We start from the raw sequence: 18,317 nt of genomic DNA, 5'->3' as shown, positions 1-18,317 counted from the left end.
GCCCTGTGATGGACTGGGGACCTGTCCAGGGTGGACCCCTGCCTTTCACCCAAAGAGAGCTGGGATAGGCTCCAGCAGATCCCTGGGACCCTGGTTAAGGAATAAGAGGGTAGAGATGATGGATGGATGTTTTTGCTGTCTTCCACCTGTTCCACGCTCCAGTCCAGTAGGTGGCAGTGTTACTCCTGTAAGCTGGTTATCAGCCGCCAGTAAGATCCAGACGAGGCACACGTAGCAGAAGCCTCTCAAAGCAGAAGAGAAATAAATGAACGTAATTGTGGACACGGATGGCTTCGGCATGAGATGAAGACAGCGTGTCAAAGTCGAGGTAACTGTCATTGCTGATGTTGGGAATGTAGGAATCCGCACCAGTGTAATGAGATGAGAATCGGTCGGTAACTCCAGCTAGCTTTGTTGACTGTTAGCTGTGACAACTTCGGTGCGTGAAGATAATTTGGTCCACGTCTCCTAAACACTGCCATTAAAACGCCCCGTTAGTGCTGCTGACAAGTGTGGTGTTATTAGACCTTTGTAGCTGCAGCTACAGGAGTTCGGGTTAGCTGGCGATAACTGCGTCACTGGCAGAGTAACTGGACTTTCTGGTCCTGCTGTCTCTGTATCACTTCCATTTCTCCGTGTATTTTAAGTCAAACTCCTAAGCAGTCCACTTTGGTTCAGGGACACGTGTACACATCAGCCCTACTGATGACGGAGATCACCACTGGTGCCTTGGTTATCAATACTACCACGTCACCACTGACTGTGACCACATGGCATTTAGATCATCATCAGTCCCACTCCCAGTGTCAGCCATGTCGTGAAATCTACAGCAGTCATCGTAAATTTATTATAGATAGTGAAAATTTGGTGAACTGTGGTGTTAATATATTACAGACTGTGGAAGAATCTGTATCTTCCAGCTTGACTGAACACACCTGATCCAGGTAATCAACAGGACAGTGGCCCTCAGGGGGACATGGGTTGAATGTATTTTGTCTTAAAAACTGCCTCACACAGCAAAACTTGTGTTGAGCTTAATGACCAACACAGTGGGGGTTTAAAAAGATGTCAACATACTGTAAAGAAATTAGACTTAAAGCACCAATCTAAAAACATCCAAAACATGTTATGATCATATAGTATAGTATAAATACTAATCATGAATATGTTGTCACATAGGGAGCGGGTCTCCTTTCACGGAGGCCTCCATTGTGCCACATGTTCCTACAGTAGCATAAAACAGACAAACCAAACACTGGATCCACCAGTTACACAAGAAGACCAGGTTTTGTAACAGGACAGAAGTTTTCTTGCTGAAGTGGAAGGATGAGGTGTAATCTAGTGCCACACATGAATGGGTGCGTGTTTCAGAGACATATGAGACATTGAACCAGATTTACAGGTATGACAATTCTGATAGGGAAATAAAACTTCTTTTGGCATTTTTAACTGAAGATAAATAACTTAAGCTTTAAAACAAACATGTTTTAAACAATAATGTTCAGAAAACGAAGCTTTTTTCAGAAAGAAGGTTTATTTGTGTGTTGCCACAGTGTTCTGTAGTCGTGTCAGGAAACTGAACTTATGTAACTGCAGGCTGTTTTGTATTTTCTCTGCTGCTCCTTGACAAGTCTAGCCACTAAAACTTTAAAATATACATACAATAATAAGTGGACCATTATTTTACTAACCTCAAATCATTGTATACAAAGAGAAACCTATTGTTCTGGGGAAAATACTGTCGTCACCAAGTAATCACCATAGTAAGGTGAACCCTTACAGCACAATAGTCCTTACACAGGAAATTATCTAAATGCTTGCTTATTTATAAAGGACATTAGATGGCAGTATATCACTAACAGGTATATTTCATTTGTAGCTCATATTCACCTTAATTGTAACAACTGTAAAGTAATACTTTTTATGATATTTACACAGTGCCTTCATAGCATGACTTAAGCACAGTTTTATTGCAACACCTTTCAGCAGGCTTTATATTGAGAAGAAACACAAAGCAAGCGATATAAAATGGATTTTTGAAAGGTGTACAATAAAATAGAGATTCAGAATAAGCTGAAATTGAAGTTTAGATGTGAATAAGTGTCCCAAATTCCATCTATTTCCATTTTAGTTTTAATTCTGTGAATGATGTGGGCAGTTTGTAGTAGAGCAGCAGAACAGAAAACCAGTGAAAGAATGTGGGCTGATGTGATCTGCCCCTCTGGTCTTAATGAGGACTCTTGCAGCAACTTTGTAGACCCACCTGTAAAGCTGCCATTCCTGTAGTTAGGCCCACTAAAAGGGTCATGACATGTAGGGTAGTTGTTTCTTGTGAAAGCTTTGTGCTTTGACATATGTAGGTAAACAAGTATTTCTGTTTTGTAGGGTGGCTTCACAAAGCTCTAACATGTTAACCCATGTAAAGAGTTAAACCAAATACTTTCTGAAATAACTCTCTGCGTGGTACTCAGTTAGATCTTATGTAAATCTTGTGGAGAAGCAGGCTGAATAGACAATTTCTTTCTGCACATTGTTTGCTCTTTTTCTTCATGTGAGTGGATCTGTGTTGAATTAATGTTTGGTTTAGTATGGTGTGGTATCTGTGCTCCTTGTGAACCAGGATGTCACAACTCTGTCAACACTGAAGGTAGTTTATCCAGGCCTCAGTCATTTTTACAGATGACGTGCTGACATTGTGTTAACAGTGCCAGTCCCTCATGTCAAATAGAGGCGAAGTACTAACTTGACTTACGTGTCTTTCTGTTAGTGCTGCTGTCCTGTATGTTTGGCAGTAATAGACACTTGACCAAGAAATCTCCCCCACCTGTCATTATTTAGGCAAATGGTTAGATTTGTTTTTATTTTTGAATAATCTACCGCTCATAATTACCCAAAGACATCTTATGTTACCTGTTTTTGTCTGACCAATAATCAAAGATTATTAATTTACTATCATTTGTCAAAGTAAAACAGCAATATCAAACAGCTAAGAGCCAAAAACAAGGCAATACTTGACTTTGCAAAATTACCTAATCAGTTATCAGTCAAAATAGTCACAGTAAGTTTTTTTTGATGATAAACTATTGAGCTTATCAGTTAATTCCTTTCAGCTGTAGATAGACTGTGGTTTTTGAGGAAGTATTTTCACTAATTGAACCAACAGTGGAATTTGCTTAAATCGAGCATGGACATAAACCATGTCCATGCCAATATTCAAATTAATTTCTGTCACAATTCAAATGCTGTTAATTTACAGACTCACAGTAGAAACACAAACACACAATATTACCTGCAGTATTTCTTAAGAGTGAATGTAATGTTGTTGGGGTAGGAGGCCGGTTATCACAAACTATTTCAGAAGGCTTGGCTGGAAGAATTGCCCACCAGACATGAGCCATGGACTTTTGAAATATTTTTTTGACAATTGAAATTGTTACAAATGTCAGAGTGATTATTTCTTGCTATTTCTAAATTATGTGAAGTTCACATCATTCTGTGTCTTTTTTAATTTTTTGATTTTGCCCTAAATGTGTTTACACATTTATATTGCTGAAACATAATAAATTGAAAATAGAACAATGGTAACAGTATGAAATCAAAGTAGGCATTCATGTTTTGTCTTCCTCCAGTGAGTTTGAGAAATTTTAAACAAATTAAATCATGTCAGTACTTATAAAGTTACCAAAGAAGGCACTGAAACTAGCTCATATTAATATTTGTAGTCTTAGGAATAAACCTGCTGAAATAACAGATGTATTGATTACAAATAATATTCATATTTTAGCAGTTACGGAAACACATCTTGATCAGTCATTTGCAGATCATGTAGTGAATATAAATGGTTATAACATCTATAGGAAGGATAGGAATAGGCATGGAGGGGGGGGTTTCCATATATATTCAAAATCATATCCCAGTGAAAATAAAACAAGACCTAATGACTGCTGATGTGGAGGCTTTGTGGCTACAGGTGCAGTTACCTTTTACTAAATCATTGTTGGTTGGTTGCTGCTATAGACCACCCTGTGCGAACAGCGGTTATTTAAGTGAATTGTGTGATATGATTGACAATGTTTGTGATATGGGAAATGAAATGTATCTCATGGGTGATTTTAACATTAACTGGTTGTCCCAGGACTGTCCACTAAAGCGTAAAGTTGTGAATGTAATTAATGCATGTAATTTAACACAAGTTATTAACCAACCAACAAGAGTCTATATGAATAGTTTTGGTGAGAAAACATCTACTTGTATTGATCATGTTTTTACAAATGCTGCGGAAATGTGCTCAAAGGGTGTATCTGTTTCAATTGGATGTAGTGATCATAATATAATAGCCATTACCAGAAAAGCAAAGGTCCTGAAAGGAAAACCTAAAGTAATCTATAAAAGATCATATAAGAGATTCTGTCAAGAATCTTTTTGTACAGAGGTAAATAATGTTTGTTGGTTGGATGTTTACAATGCTGATCATCCTGATGATGCATTTGCAGCTTTTGAAAAATTATTTTACCCCTTAGTGGACAAACCTGCACCTATGAGGAAATATACAGTAAAGAATGTCAGGGCACCGTGGATTGACAGTGAGCTTAAAAGTATTATGGTCGAGAGAGATGTGGCAAGGGGTACTGCAAACAGGACTGGGAACAAGGTGGACTGGGAAGTCTACTGTAAATTGAGAAATCAAGTAACAAAAATTAACAGGAAAAAGAAAAATGTTTTATAAAGTTAAAATAAATGTGTAAATACGATGGTAAAAAATTGTGGAGTATCCTCAATGAAATAATGGGCAGGAAATCATGTCAAATTCCATCCTTTATTGATACAGGTGATGCATTTCTAACTAAACCATATGAAATTGCAAATTATTTTAATGATTTTTTTCATAAATAAAGTTGATAAATTAAGAGAAGAAATGTTATCTGTTGATAACGTCATATCACGTGAAAGTTTAATTGAAAAACTTATGAGTGATAAGCCAGCTCTGTGTTTTGAATTGAACAGGATAGATGTAAAGCAAGTGGAACAAATGTTATCAACTATAAACATCGATAAACCAGTGGGGATGGATCACATATATGGAAAGCTTTTGAAATTGGCAGCCAGCTGTTTGGCAGGACCAGTTTGCCACATCTTTAACACCAGTATTGAAACGGGGGTTTTTCCTTTAGCATGGAAAGAACCAAAGGTTATTCCTCTACAGAAAAATGTTGCTCTGGGTTTCAGTGGTGCTAACAGTCGACCAATAAGTTTGTTACCTGCTCTTAGCAAAGTATTAGAAAAGATAGTTAGCAAGCAAATACTAGTGTTTTTTAAAGAACACAACTTATTCTCTGATTTTCAGCATGCATATCGTAAGGGACATTCAACAGGAACAGTAAATTATGTTTTATTATTATATTATGTACTAAGATATTTGATTACTTTTATTGTTGTATAATTTTGTAGTTTGTATGGTTATGTAATATTTGCTTGTAGGGACCTCAGGAAGAGTAGCCACTACCTTGGTAGAGGTTAATGGGGATCCAAATAAATAAAACACACCGCAAAGTTACTTGATTTTATTAAGTATTTGCTTCCTTCTTTATTTACTTTTTCCTTTTTAGCAGTGTTTCATCACATGGCAAAACTCACACTGAACCACACAAAGGCACCATTAATATACTACAAAAGATACATGTGTGCAGAGTGAATGCCAACAGAGCCAGAGACTTTTACCAGACTTGTGGCATGCTGTTGTTAAGTTACTAAACATTTGCATCACATGACAAATGAAATATTTGCATCTAATACTTTCTGAACTTTCAAACCTCTCGTCAAATCAGTAGTGAGATTCCCGTTTTGATTTTTTTTTTTTTTTTTAGTTCTGTAATTTGCATAGATGTGCCAGAAACCATTTCTTGTAACTTTAAGATGCTTTGCTTCTTTAAAAACTAAATTTATGTGGCCTAGAGAAAAGTCCTTTTTAGTTGAGTATCTTATTAGTACCACAGCGGGTAGAAGGTCAAAACCCATCAGATTCTTTTGTTTATGATATTTGTCATTTTACAGGAACTAGTGTTCAGAAATATAGGGAATGTATATTACAGTAAAGAAACTGCTGAGATGATCTTCTGTGCTGCACCGCTCTCCTCCACTCAGCCAATCGGGCTAACTGAGGTGTGATCTTACATGACCCCTCCCCCAGGAGTAATATACGTCTGTACCAACCCTGCTGCTGTCTTCCTTTCTCGTCCTCTGCTGCTGAATGGTTTTTGCATGCCCATTGCAGCTAGGCTAAAGAAATGGGCAAAATTAAAGGATATGAGCACTAGAAAAAACAGCAGCGTGTGATTTGATTTATTATTTTTTTTTCAGACGCTTGGGATGGAAAAGCATCTGGGTTTTTTGTGCATAAACCCTCATGTGAGTCAGATGGCTTTTTTTTTTACCCCCCCCCCCTTCTGTCTCTGATTTCATTTTTATTTTCTTACACATTACTTCTTTGTCACAGTCTGCCATCGCTGCTTATTTTATTTCATTTTTCTATGTTGGCCTCTGCTGCTGTGTCATCTCTGCCTTTGCTTTCTGCATGCGTCCCTGCCCCCATACCATAATGCTGGCTGCTGATACTGCCTCGTGATGCTTGAGGAGAAGTCACTGTGTTGAGTGAAATTTAGGGATTAATCCAACTGTTTGTTTTTTTTTCTTTATTGACTTTAGACATAGGAATGAGGCTTACTGTTGTTTTATGTCAGCTGGAAATTATTAACTACAAAAAGTTAATATTCAACAAAGATCTGACCTCACACTGTATAAAAATAAGGTCCACAAAATCATGTACTTTAGTCCCACTGTCTTAAAGATGTGTGAGTGATGTAGAGGGAAGATGTGATAAAATTCAGTTGAAAATCATATCCCTGTTTACATTAAAAAAATCTTTGAGTGTTGTAACTGAAGAGGAAGTACTTTATTAACCCCTAAGGGGAAATTCAGTTGTTACAGTAGTTATTAAATTATTATGAGATTATTTCAATTATATTGATTAATATTAATTAATAGAGTAATAAAGTAATTATTTGGTTGTGTGTGTGCGCGTGCGTGCGTGCGTGCGTTATTGTTTATATTGAGGAATGATAGTCTTATGGCCGTGGACACAAAAGACTTCCTGAATCTTTCTGTCTTGGCTTGAGGAGGAATTAGACTGTGGCTGAATGAACTCATTCTTCACAGTTCCTCATGAAGTGGGTGGGCAGGATTGTCCAATATGGAGTTTATTTTGTCCACCATCCTCCTCTCTGCCACAGTCTCCAGACTGTCCAGTTCTAGTCCAACAACAGATTTTTCCTTCCTGATCAACTTATTTATTCTGTTGGCCTCACCAGCCTTGATGCCACCTCCCCAGCACACAACTGCAAAGAACAGTGCACTCGCTACTACAGACTGATAGAATGTCTTCAGTAGCTTGTTGCACACGCCAAAGGAACAGAGTCTCCTGAGGAAGAACAGTCTGCTCTGTCCTTTTTTGAAGAGTGCATCTGTATTATTTGACCAGTCCAGTTTGTTGTTAATGCGGACTCCAAGGTATTTGTAGGAGTCCACAATCTCTACAAGGATGGAGACAGGGACTGGGGTCTTCCTGTTCCTCCTAAAGTCCACCACCAGTTCTCTGGTTTTCTTGATGTTGAGCTTTAGACAGTTGTTGTTACACCAATCAACAAAGCTTTTTATCAAGTGTCTGTATTCCTCATCGTTATTATTGTTGATGCATCCAATGATTGAAGAGTCATCAGAGAACTTTTGGAGGTGACAGGTTCCTGAGTTGTAGCGGAAGTCTGAGGTGTAGAGTGTAAACAGGAATGGTGCTAGTACAGTTCCTTGAGGTGCGCCAGTGCTGCTCATCACCACATCAGATATGCACCCATCTAAGCGAACAAACTGCGGCCGCCCAGTGAGGTAGTCTTTGATCCACTCCACCATATCTGTGGGAACTTCCAAATTGCATTATCTTTTAAACTATTCACTGGGAGAAAAAAAGTCTTTGATAGGTTAGTGTTCTGTTGACTTACTGATGAGTTAGTTGGCCAGTGAGATATCATGTACCCAAACTTGTTTGTTTTTTGTTTCTTAGTCAAGGACACAGTGTTTTAGCAGGTGTTTTATAGACAAAATCTTTTCTTAATGCAGACATCAACAAAGGGTTTGTACTGCAGTGCCATCTCATTTGTGAACCTACATATTGTCGCTGTAAGGTATGAGATATTTTAACCACTTTTTGATAGAAACGTGCCGTTGTGTAACTGCAAAAAAACATATCAAAAGGCATGTTTATACTAAGAGTTAAAATTTCAACTAACATGTCATGTTTCGAATCAAAATAGTATCACGTAACAAATTTAATGAGTCTGATGATTTTTAAAACTCTCAAAAATGAGACAAAATCACTGCACGAGAGGACAAGTGTATGCAACAACATTTCAGTTAACCAGTTTCTCTGTGAGCATTATCAGGAAAGGAAATACTCACACCACCCATTCTTTGTATCTTGGCAACTTTGAGATAGTATCAAGATCAAGTATTCCAAAGAAATGAGCTATGAGATTTGTATCTATTTTTTAGAACAGGGTTAATGTATCTGTACTTGTGAGTAGAAGTCATAAATACAAGAAGTCTTTCTTTTTTTTTTCTTGGCTTCCCTGTTGCTTATCATAAATATCTGGGGTTATTAGTGTAGTATGGTAGGGGTATTACAATTTTCCATTAGTGTGAATAAATGTAGTTTGCTAAGTATAAGCTACTTTGTGAAAATATAGCAATAGCACGTATTTAGTGGGCTTGATTGTTATTTTAATTGATTAATACCTGGCCATTAGTGATGGTCTGAACATTTATTTGACTGGTGACTGTTGTCTGCACTCTCCAATACATTGAATGGGACTAGTTTATATTTTGCAACCCCTTATTAGGAAGGTGCACAAACTGCTGTGGTGGTTGTGGAATAGCAATGAGAAATCAAATTCTGTGACATAAGATCAATATGTTAATACACTGATAACGTGAGATGTTTTTTCTTTGAGGGGTCCATCATGCATAAAAAAACTGTTTGCATTCAAGCTCGTGTTTCGTGTCTGCCAAAATATTTTAAGTCATATGACAATAGCATTTTCTAAAAATATGTATTTTTCTGTTTGCAGAGTAAATTTGTTCTTTTGTGACAAAGTGCTACGGTAAAGTGCTGACAGTTAAAGATAACACCTCATAACAGCCTTTCACGTACAATATTACAAGCAGTATGGACTGTTGTATTGGCTCACACTGGAGAAAACATGATGGAATTTAACATTCATGACACAGTTTTTTTAAATTGCAGGTACGCAGTCTGCTCTGGAATTTGAAGTTCCTGTGATTTATTGGTTAATTATACATGGCACTCGATACACAGTATGAAAATTCATCTTTCTTTGTATTTCAGAATTAGATTTTGAATGCTCAAGAGCAGCTGTCATAATGTAGTTACAGCAGCAGATGGCAGCAACTTCCCTCAAATCCTCATTGAACATTAGCATCTGATATAGTGTCCAACCTGGTTGGATACGTTGGATGACATGTAATGATGTCGTATATTGGTGCAGGCTGTTGAAGGCTATTACCGTACCCTGCCAATGTATCAGGGTGGATGTTGAAGTACATATTTTACAGAGAGCATAAATTAAAATGCCACCAAGTCTGCTGTAGTCTTTATTTCTTGTATACTTTTTTCTTACTTGCTGATGAGCAGTGACTTGTGTACTCATGGGTGCCTGCTGGGTCAGGGACATTAATGCTGCACGTCAATAGAAAACTAAAGTCAAATGAGGAATGTTAACACACATCATGTTCACAACATATATATATATATATATATATATATATATATATATATATATATACGTACATAGCAATAGGCAGTTCATTCTGATTTAAATTAATTATTTCCAAATATTTAACTTTAACCTATTTTATTGATGATGCTTTGGCAAAAACATGTAGGTTTGGTGAACCAGGCAGAACTAACCACTGCATATTTACAGTTCTTTTTTAGGGTGATTATATAATATTTGTCCTATGTCTTCAAATAAAAGTCTTGCACAGTATAAGTTAATGTATACTGTCTTTAGTAAATAAAAGGATTGAAGTAGTACTATACTATTGTAAAGTACGCTCCAGCCCAAGCAGTTTTCTCCTCTTGTGTGACCAGAATATATCAGGTGTGAGTGTAACCTTTGCCTTGCCATTCCAAGCACTGTCCTAGAGCATAGTTCTCACTGGAAAAATGTCTCAACATGTGTCTTTAATGTAAAATACAAAACATTTTTAGTACAGTTTTGTTGTGTTTTCATGCTTCAGCATCTGAATATGTGGAAAGCCCAAGTGAGTAAGCCACGTTTGTACTGAAATAATCGCATAAGCATAATATTATGCTTCCAAACATGTTTGTGCATCTCACCCTCTCCTTTTGTCTTTGTTTTCTAGGAGGTTTACTATCTCGGATTGCAAAGGAGCCGAGAAAAGATGGAAGAGCAGAATCGGGTATAAATTTAGTTTATTCAGAACATGATCACTCTCATACTGCTGAAAATTAGAAACGCATTTTTCTCTGTATTTTTAAGATGGTAGAGATATGCTGTTGTACCTGTGGGAAGACACTAAATTCAAATTAATTGTGGGGTGTTGTAGTGTAAGAAGTTGAGAGTGTGTGTGGCAACATGCAACAGAGCAGACTACTCCAAACTGGCCCCCATCATGCTTGGGATCAAATCCCACTCTGATGAGTTTGACCTGGAAGTTGTGGTGCTTGGCTCACATCTCATCGATGATTATGGGTAAGAGCAACCTTTCTAAAAAAGGCTTGGTGCAGATGACTAAAAGCAATAATGATTTATTGTATACATTATAATGCACAAGCTAACACAGAATCCTCACTGTACAGGAACACTTTCCGTATGATTGAGCAGGATGACTTTGACATCGGCTCCAAGCTCCACACCATTGTGAGGGGGGAGGATGAGGCATCCATGGTGGAGAGTGTTGGGCTGGCACTGGTGAAACTCCCTGATATCCTACAGAGGCTGAACCCAGACATCTTGATTGTGCACGGTGACCGTTTTGACGCACTGGCTCTGGCAATTGCTGCAGCGCTGATGAACATTAGAATTCTTCACCTGGAGGGAGGAGAGGTAATTCTGTTTCTTACTTTTAGATTTTAAAGCTGCATAGAATAAAATTGATGGAAGCCAACAGTTTGGAACACATCCTTTTATTTTTAAAAACTCAAAATGATCATACTTAACTCTGTAGTGAGCGTTACACACTGACATCTCTTGTGTCTGTGGCTTCTTTTCAAGGTGAGTGGTACAATTGATGACTCAATCCGCCATTCCATCAGCAAACTGGCTCATTACCACGCCTGCTGCACACGCAGGGCAGAGCAGCACCTCATCGCCATGTGTGAGGACCACTCTCGCATCTTGCTGGCTGGCTGCCCTTCATACGATAAGCTGCTTTCAACACATCACAGAGACGACTATATGGATATCATTAAAAGCTGGCTGGGTAGGCATGAATGCAGTCATTGGACAGAAATATACTACGAGATGTTTGCATTTGTATGTGATGCATGGGCTTTTGTATTTGTGTTGCAGGTGACAAGGTGAAAGAGCATGATTATATTGTGGCTTTGCAGCACCCGGTCACTACTGACATCCAGCACTCCATTAAGATTTATGGACTGATGCTGGATGCCCTGATGTCCTTCAACAAGAAAACCCTCATCCTCTTTCCAAACATTGATGCTGGTTAGTTTTACCAAATCCTTTCCTCTTTCTTTTTCCAAGCTTAGCCTTTTCTACATTTGCATTCTCAAAGTGGAGTCAAGGTTTCTGACATAATTTTAACTTTCAAATTAAAGAAGTGTGATGAGTTGAATGAATAAATAAAAATATATGTCTTACCTTTCAATGTAAATAGGAAGTAAGGAAATGGTGCGTGTGATGCGGAAGAAAGGCATTGAGCAGCACCCCAACTTCCGAGCAATGAAGCACATTCCATTTGACCAGTTCATCCAGCTGGTCTGCCATGCTGGCTGCATGATCGGAAATAGCAGCTGTGGAGTGCGAGAGGCTGGGGCCTTTGGCACCCCCGTCATTAACCTGGGAACAAGGCAAACAGGAAGAGAGACAGGTGAAGAAAAGCAAAATTACTGTTAACCTGCTTCCTCAGACGTGGGTGCAGTTATTTTATCATCTGACACAAGGTTTTTGTTTTTTTTTTTTAACATTTTCCTCTTCCCTAGGTGAAAATGTTCTACATGTTAGAGATGCAGACACCCACAATAAGATCTACCATGCGCTGGAGCTGCAGTTTGGAAAGAGATACCCCTGGTATGACCAATGACCGGTCTGACCGGTTTTTGTCCTCCAATTTTTCCTTGTGATCTTTTCCTTTCTTCATTTCAGTGACATTAAATCATTTTAACAAATGTGAGATAAATAAGATGGGATTGCACAGGTGTGCCTCTTTCAGTTCTGCTTCACTTTCAAAAGCAGACTGCTTTTGCAAGACTGATGTATAGTTTTTCTGGTTTATATCACTGAAATCTGGCACATTTTTTTCACAAATCTTATTTAAGTTATGGCTTCGTTTGCAGAACCCTACAGTTGACACATGCATATATTGTAGGTTTATGTAAGCTAGACTCTTCATTCATTATTATTTAGAAGTTGTATAACCATGTGTACACTAGAGATTTTAAAACATGACTTTTTGTAATTGTTAAAATGTTGTTTAAATTTAAAAAGTCATTGAATAATCTCTATATGGGTGTTTTTCTGTTTCTCATCAGCTCTAAAATCTATGGCGATGGCAACGCAGTGCCTCGTATTCTGAAGTTTCTGCGTACCATTAACCTGGAAGAACCTCTCCAGAAAACTTTCTGTTTCCCACTGGTGAAGGACTGCATCTCCCAAGACATCGATCACATCCTGGAGACCCAAAGTGCTTTGGCCATTGACCTGGGAGGGACCAACCTCAGAGTTGCTATTGTCTGCATGAGGGTAGGCCACATACATTCTTATTGGGGCAGGAAATAGTTTTTACATAACTGACTCTCCATTCTTAGGATCATACAGTTTTGATATTGCCAGGTGCCACTGTTTATGAAGATATTTTTTCACACTAACAGTAAAAAGGTGTTTCCTGTTATATAGTAGCAATTATAAACATTTAAAAAGATGGCTAAATCCTATTTAGTGACTTTCATGATCTCATAAATCATGTGTCTTTGTCACTGGGACTCAGTTTGTTACCTCCTTCTGTCCAGGGCAAGATAGTTAAGAAATACAGTCAACCTAATCCAAAAACCTTCGATGCCAGGATGCAGCTCATATTAAAGATGTGTACAGAAGCCATGCGAGATGCTGTCCGCCTCAACTGTAGAATACTTGGTGTTGGTATGTAAACAAAGGCCAAATGGAAAAAAAAAACCCAAACACTATGATGCTGACAAACACACCATAAACCTGTCATTTCATAGCTCTGTCATAATATTTCATTTGTCAGGAGTTTCTACGGGCGGGCGTGTAAACCCACAAGAAGGTGTGGTCTTGCACTCCACCGAGCTGATCCAGGAGTGGTCCTCGGTGGATCTGAGAACACCCATCTCTGACGCGCTGCACTTACCTGTCTGGGTTGACAACGATGGCAACTGTGCTGCTTTGGCTGAGAGAAAGTTTGGTCATGGCAAGGGAGTTGAGAACTTTGTCACTGTCATCACTGGGACAGGTGAGGAGGATTGACATTCCAGTTATTTTTCTATGAAATCAAAGTTTGAAAAACGGTGTATAGGATACCAATACCACTATTATAAAGATTTTTTTGAGTTTCTGGAAATATCTTTTTCTCGTTTTCTGACATAGCTTTGGTATGGTAGACCATTGTAGTTTGTCGGAGCCATTTGAGCTGCTATTCAAATTGTGGTTTGAAAATTGATTGACTTTTTCTTTCAGTGTCAAGGCATACTTGTCAATTGAATAATTTTTCATCACACTAAATGTTTTGAACCCTGTGTCATTGATGAAAGCAAAGTGTGATTGTCAAAAGGCTTCTTTGAAAATAAATCCTATACTGTAGGTCTTTGAACAAATGACTGTACATAATTGCTTAAATGCACAAACGGTGGAATTAAATATGTTGATGCTGTGTGCAGGTATTGGCGGAGGGATTATCCATCACAATGAGCTCATCCATGGCAGTACCTACTGCGCTGCAGAGCTGGGTCATATAATTGTTTCATTAGAAGGCCCAGAGTGTTCATGTGGCAGTCAGGGATGCATTGAGGCATATGCATCCGGCATGGCCCTACAGAGAGAGGCCAAGAGGCTGCATGATGGTGAGTAGATGTTTTTATCAACATGAAGCTTCAAGAACTGTTCTGAGATCCAGTTGTGCTCTTAAGATGTAGAGTGGCTGAGAAAGCTGCGCCTCTTAAGTTTGTTTAGCATTCATGTTCAAAGGGGTTACCCCAAAAGATATTATGTTTACATGGCGCACACACAGGTGACACAGACATCTCCAAAATAAAGATGCTTGTGTGTATCAGCCTCAATAGTACCAAACTGAATGTAGTAGGAATGAATATATTGATATGATTTATTAGTTGGATGATTTTCAAATAGATTTTTCTGCATCCATTTTGTTACCATTAGGTTTGTTCTACCTTTTACTGAGGTGGTTTTGAAATCTGTGACTTCACTGAAATCACTGATACAGAGAACCTACCTAAGTAATAATTAAGTATTAAATATATTTAATAAAATATGTCTCCTGCATTTCCATATAATTCTAACATTATATAATATTTGAACTATGTGTTCATGTGTCTCTCAGAGGACCTGCTGAAGGTGGATGGGATGGATATGAAGCTTTCAGAGCAAGTCACTGCTGCCCACCTTATTGATGCAGCCAGGCTGGGGAACTCCAAAGCAGACGCTATTCTGAACAGGGGTCAGTATACACAGAGAATTAGACATAATGAACTTTTTTTTTTTTTTTTATATTAACGGATACAAACAGGTGGTTCTGTATATTGCAGTGAGTCACTACATTGGTATACTACCAATTGGTATACAACTGCAGTACAACTTTTTTTTTTTTTTTTTTTTTTTTGGCTTACTCTGATTTGGTGTTGACACAACAGATCAATTGAGCTGCATTATCAATTTGCCACAAGTTTTATACCGGATGCCTTTCCTGACGCAACCTCAGTGCCTGAGCATAGCATCCCCTGGTCTTTCAAGTTGGTCTCCCATCCAATACTAACCAGGCACGGCTTTGCTTGGCTTCCAAGAGTGGACACTTGGGCACAGGGCACTCGCACTCTGGTGCAGCCACAACTGCAGTGCAGCAACATATCATTTTTTAATCATTGAGTAATATAAATGTCATCATTTAAGCTTGCTCCCAATGACAGCCTATACTTGACTGGTAGTGATGAAACATCAAAAAAGAAAAATGCATATAAACAAAAGAAGAGAAACCGGTCCCTTGTCTTTGACATAAATGCCAAATGTCTTACACTACTGAACACAATTAGGATTTTTTTCACTTCTTGCCATCACCATCTTTGGTTGAGTTCATAGGTCACTTACCCAATAACTCTGCCTTTAAAACTAATTTCTGTTTTCTTCTTCTCCAGCCTCCACAGCTCTAGGTGTGGGCATTGTCAACATCCTCCACATAGTGAATCCCTCACTGGTGATTCTGTCTGGAATCTTGGCTCCTTATTATCAAGCATCAGTGCAACAGATCATCTCTAAGAGAGCCCTCTTTTCTGCCCAGAGCATCAAGGTTGTCACATCAGATTTGGAGGAACCTGCCTTACTTGGAGCTGCTAGCATGGTGTTGGACTATGCAACTAGGAGGGTTTATTGAAGGATGTTGTCTTGAGGACTGCTATAAGACTACAAAACTAAAAGTAAAATAGTACTTGTATTTCCCAAATAGATACATAACCATATGTAGGATGTTTCATAATGAAGGCTGTACAGAGTCAAAGCTTAATGGAGCCCCGGAGGTTTTTTTTAATGCTTTTGACTGAAGTACAAAACCATCTTCAAGTCAAAATGGCCCACACAGGGCTAATAGTTTTAATAGATGTCTTTCATGAAAGAAAGCTTGTTTCAGATGTGACCAAAATAGATATTGCTCAAACATGCTCTTGTAGTTTGCTCTCTAGTCTATCCAAACTTTTCTATGAATCTTCGTTTTTAGTTTGCATCTTTTTGGGTAATTACACCTATGCTAAATTTCCATGTTTTGTTACAAATTTAATGTGCTGACACAAAACAGAAGTGCTTTAACAAGGTTGGTATACTTGGTGGTTTTGGAGATTTTAGTGGTATGAAATAGTTATTAAATGCTTATATGAAATCAGATGAAATACTCTACTGGTGTATGTAATGCTTGGTTGTAGTATAAGTGCAAGTCTGCCTGAATCAGGTGGTTTTTGCATTTCATTACCACAGACCTCACGTTTCCTTCATGCTTTCTAAAGACACTGTATTTCAAGTGATTTTTGTGTGGTTTGTATGTACTGTAACATACTGTATTATACATTACAGGCTATTTGACATTTTTGAATACATTAATATGTAATTGTCTAGGTTTATGTTGGTCCAAATACATACTGCTGTGCTTAATTAAGAAATACACTTTAAAGGGCAAAGTATTATCACCCTCAGGAGTATTTGTGCATCTTATTTTTAGAGGTGCCACTATCACAATGCATCGTAATTCTAAACTCTGGTCTCTTCAGTATTTATGTGAAATGTATATACAGTGGGTACGGAAAGTATTCAGACCCCTTTAAATTTTTCACTCTTTGTGTCATTGCAGCCATTTGCCAAAATCAAAAAAGTTCATTTTATTTCTCATTAATGTACACTCAGCACCCCATCTTGACAGAAAAAAACAGAAATGTAGAAATTTTTGCAAATTTATTAAAAAAGAAAAACTGAAATATCACATGGTCATAAGTATTCAGACCCTTTGCAGTGACACTCATATTTAACTCACATGCTGTCCATTTCTTCTGATCCTCCTTGAGATGGTTCTGCTCCTTCATTGGAGTCTAGCTGTGTTTAATTAAACTGATTGGACTTGATTAGGAAAGGCACACACCTGTCTATATAAGACCTTACAGCTCACAGTGCATGTCAGAGCAAATGAGAATCATGAGGTCGAAGGAACTGCCCAAGGAGCTCAGAGACAGAATTGTGGCAAGGTTCAGATCTGGCCAAGGTAACAAAAGAATTTCTGCAGCACTCAAGGTTCCTAAGAGCACAGTGGCCTCCATAATCCTCAAATGGAAAAAGTTTGGGACGACCAGAACTCTTCCTAGACCTGGCCGTCCAGCCAAACTGAGCAATCGTGGGAGAAGAGCCTTGGTGAGAGAGGTAAAGAAGAACCCAAAGATCACTGTGGCTGAGCTCCAGAGATGCAGTAGGGAGATGGGAGAAAGTTCCACAAAGTCAACTATCACTGCAGCCCTCCACCAGTCGGGGCTTTATGGTAGAGAGGCCCGACGGAAGCCTCTCCTCAGTGCAAGACACATGAAAGCCTGTATAGAGTTTGCCAAAAGACACATGAAGGACTCCCAGACTATGAGAAATAAGATTCTCTGGTCTGATGAGACCAAGATTTAACTTTCTGGCGTTAATTCTAAGCGGTATGTGTGGAGAAAACCAGGCACTGCTCATCACCTGCCCAATACAATCCCTACAGTGAAACATGGTGGTGGGAGCATCATGTTGTGGGGGTGTTTTTCAGCTGCAGGGACAGGACGACTGGTTGCAACTGAAGGAAAGATGAATGTGGCCAAGTACAGAGATATCCTGGAAGAAAACCTCTTCCAGAGTGCTCAGGACCTCAGACTGGGCCGAAGGTTCACCTTTCAACAGGACAATGACCCTAAGCACACAGCTAAAATAACAAAGGAGTGGCTTCGGAACAACTCTGTGACCGTTCTTGACTGGTCCAGCCAGAGCCCTGACCTAAACCCAATTGAGCATCTCTGGAGAGACCTGAAAATGGCTGTCCACCAATGTTCACCATCCAACCTGACAGAACTGGAGAGGATCTGCAAGGAAGAATGGCAGAGGATCCCCAAATCCAGGTGTGAAAAACTTGTTGCATCATTCCCAAGAAGACTCATGGCTGTACTAGCTCAAAAGGGTGCTTCTACTCAATACTGAGCACAGGGTCTGAATACTTATGACCATGTGATATTTCAGTTTTTCTTTTTT

At 38.6% G+C, this 18,317-nt stretch overlaps 1 protein-coding gene across 3 annotated transcripts; it reads left to right on the top strand.

Annotated features, from left to right (window-relative positions):
* The first annotated feature begins 202 nt into the window (after positions 1-202).
* gne (glucosamine (UDP-N-acetyl)-2-epimerase/N-acetylmannosamine kinase) lies at positions 203-16,741 on the top strand. 3 transcript variants are annotated; one of them, XM_026304049.2, is made up of 15 exons: positions 204-328; positions 6,358-6,405; positions 10,492-10,548; positions 10,696-10,841; positions 10,949-11,195; positions 11,364-11,571; positions 11,661-11,813; positions 11,986-12,198; positions 12,311-12,398; positions 12,860-13,070; positions 13,337-13,466; positions 13,576-13,797; positions 14,222-14,404; positions 14,902-15,018; positions 15,710-16,741. In XM_026304049.2, the coding sequence occupies exons 2-15, from the start codon at positions 6,367-6,369 to the stop codon at positions 15,943-15,945; spliced, it is 2,250 nt and encodes a 749-aa protein (XP_026159834.1). In that variant the 5' UTR covers positions 204-328; positions 6,358-6,366; the 3' UTR covers positions 15,946-16,741. The 3 variants fall into 3 exon arrangements, with proteins under 3 accessions (XP_026159836.1, XP_026159834.1, XP_026159835.1); XM_026304051.2 differs by lacking the exon at positions 6,358-6,405 and having other exon boundaries at positions 203-328; XM_026304050.2 differs by lacking the exons at positions 204-328; positions 6,358-6,405 and adding an exon at positions 10,180-10,389.
* Positions 16,742-18,317: the final 1,576 nt, after the last annotated feature.

Source organism: Mastacembelus armatus, chromosome 1, assembly GCF_900324485.2.
Source record: "Mastacembelus armatus chromosome 1, fMasArm1.2, whole genome shotgun sequence".
NCBI lineage: Eukaryota > Metazoa > Chordata > Actinopteri > Synbranchiformes > Mastacembelidae > Mastacembelus > Mastacembelus armatus.
Note: the sequence above shows the minus strand (reverse complement) of the source record. Positions and strands in the feature narration are given on the sequence as shown.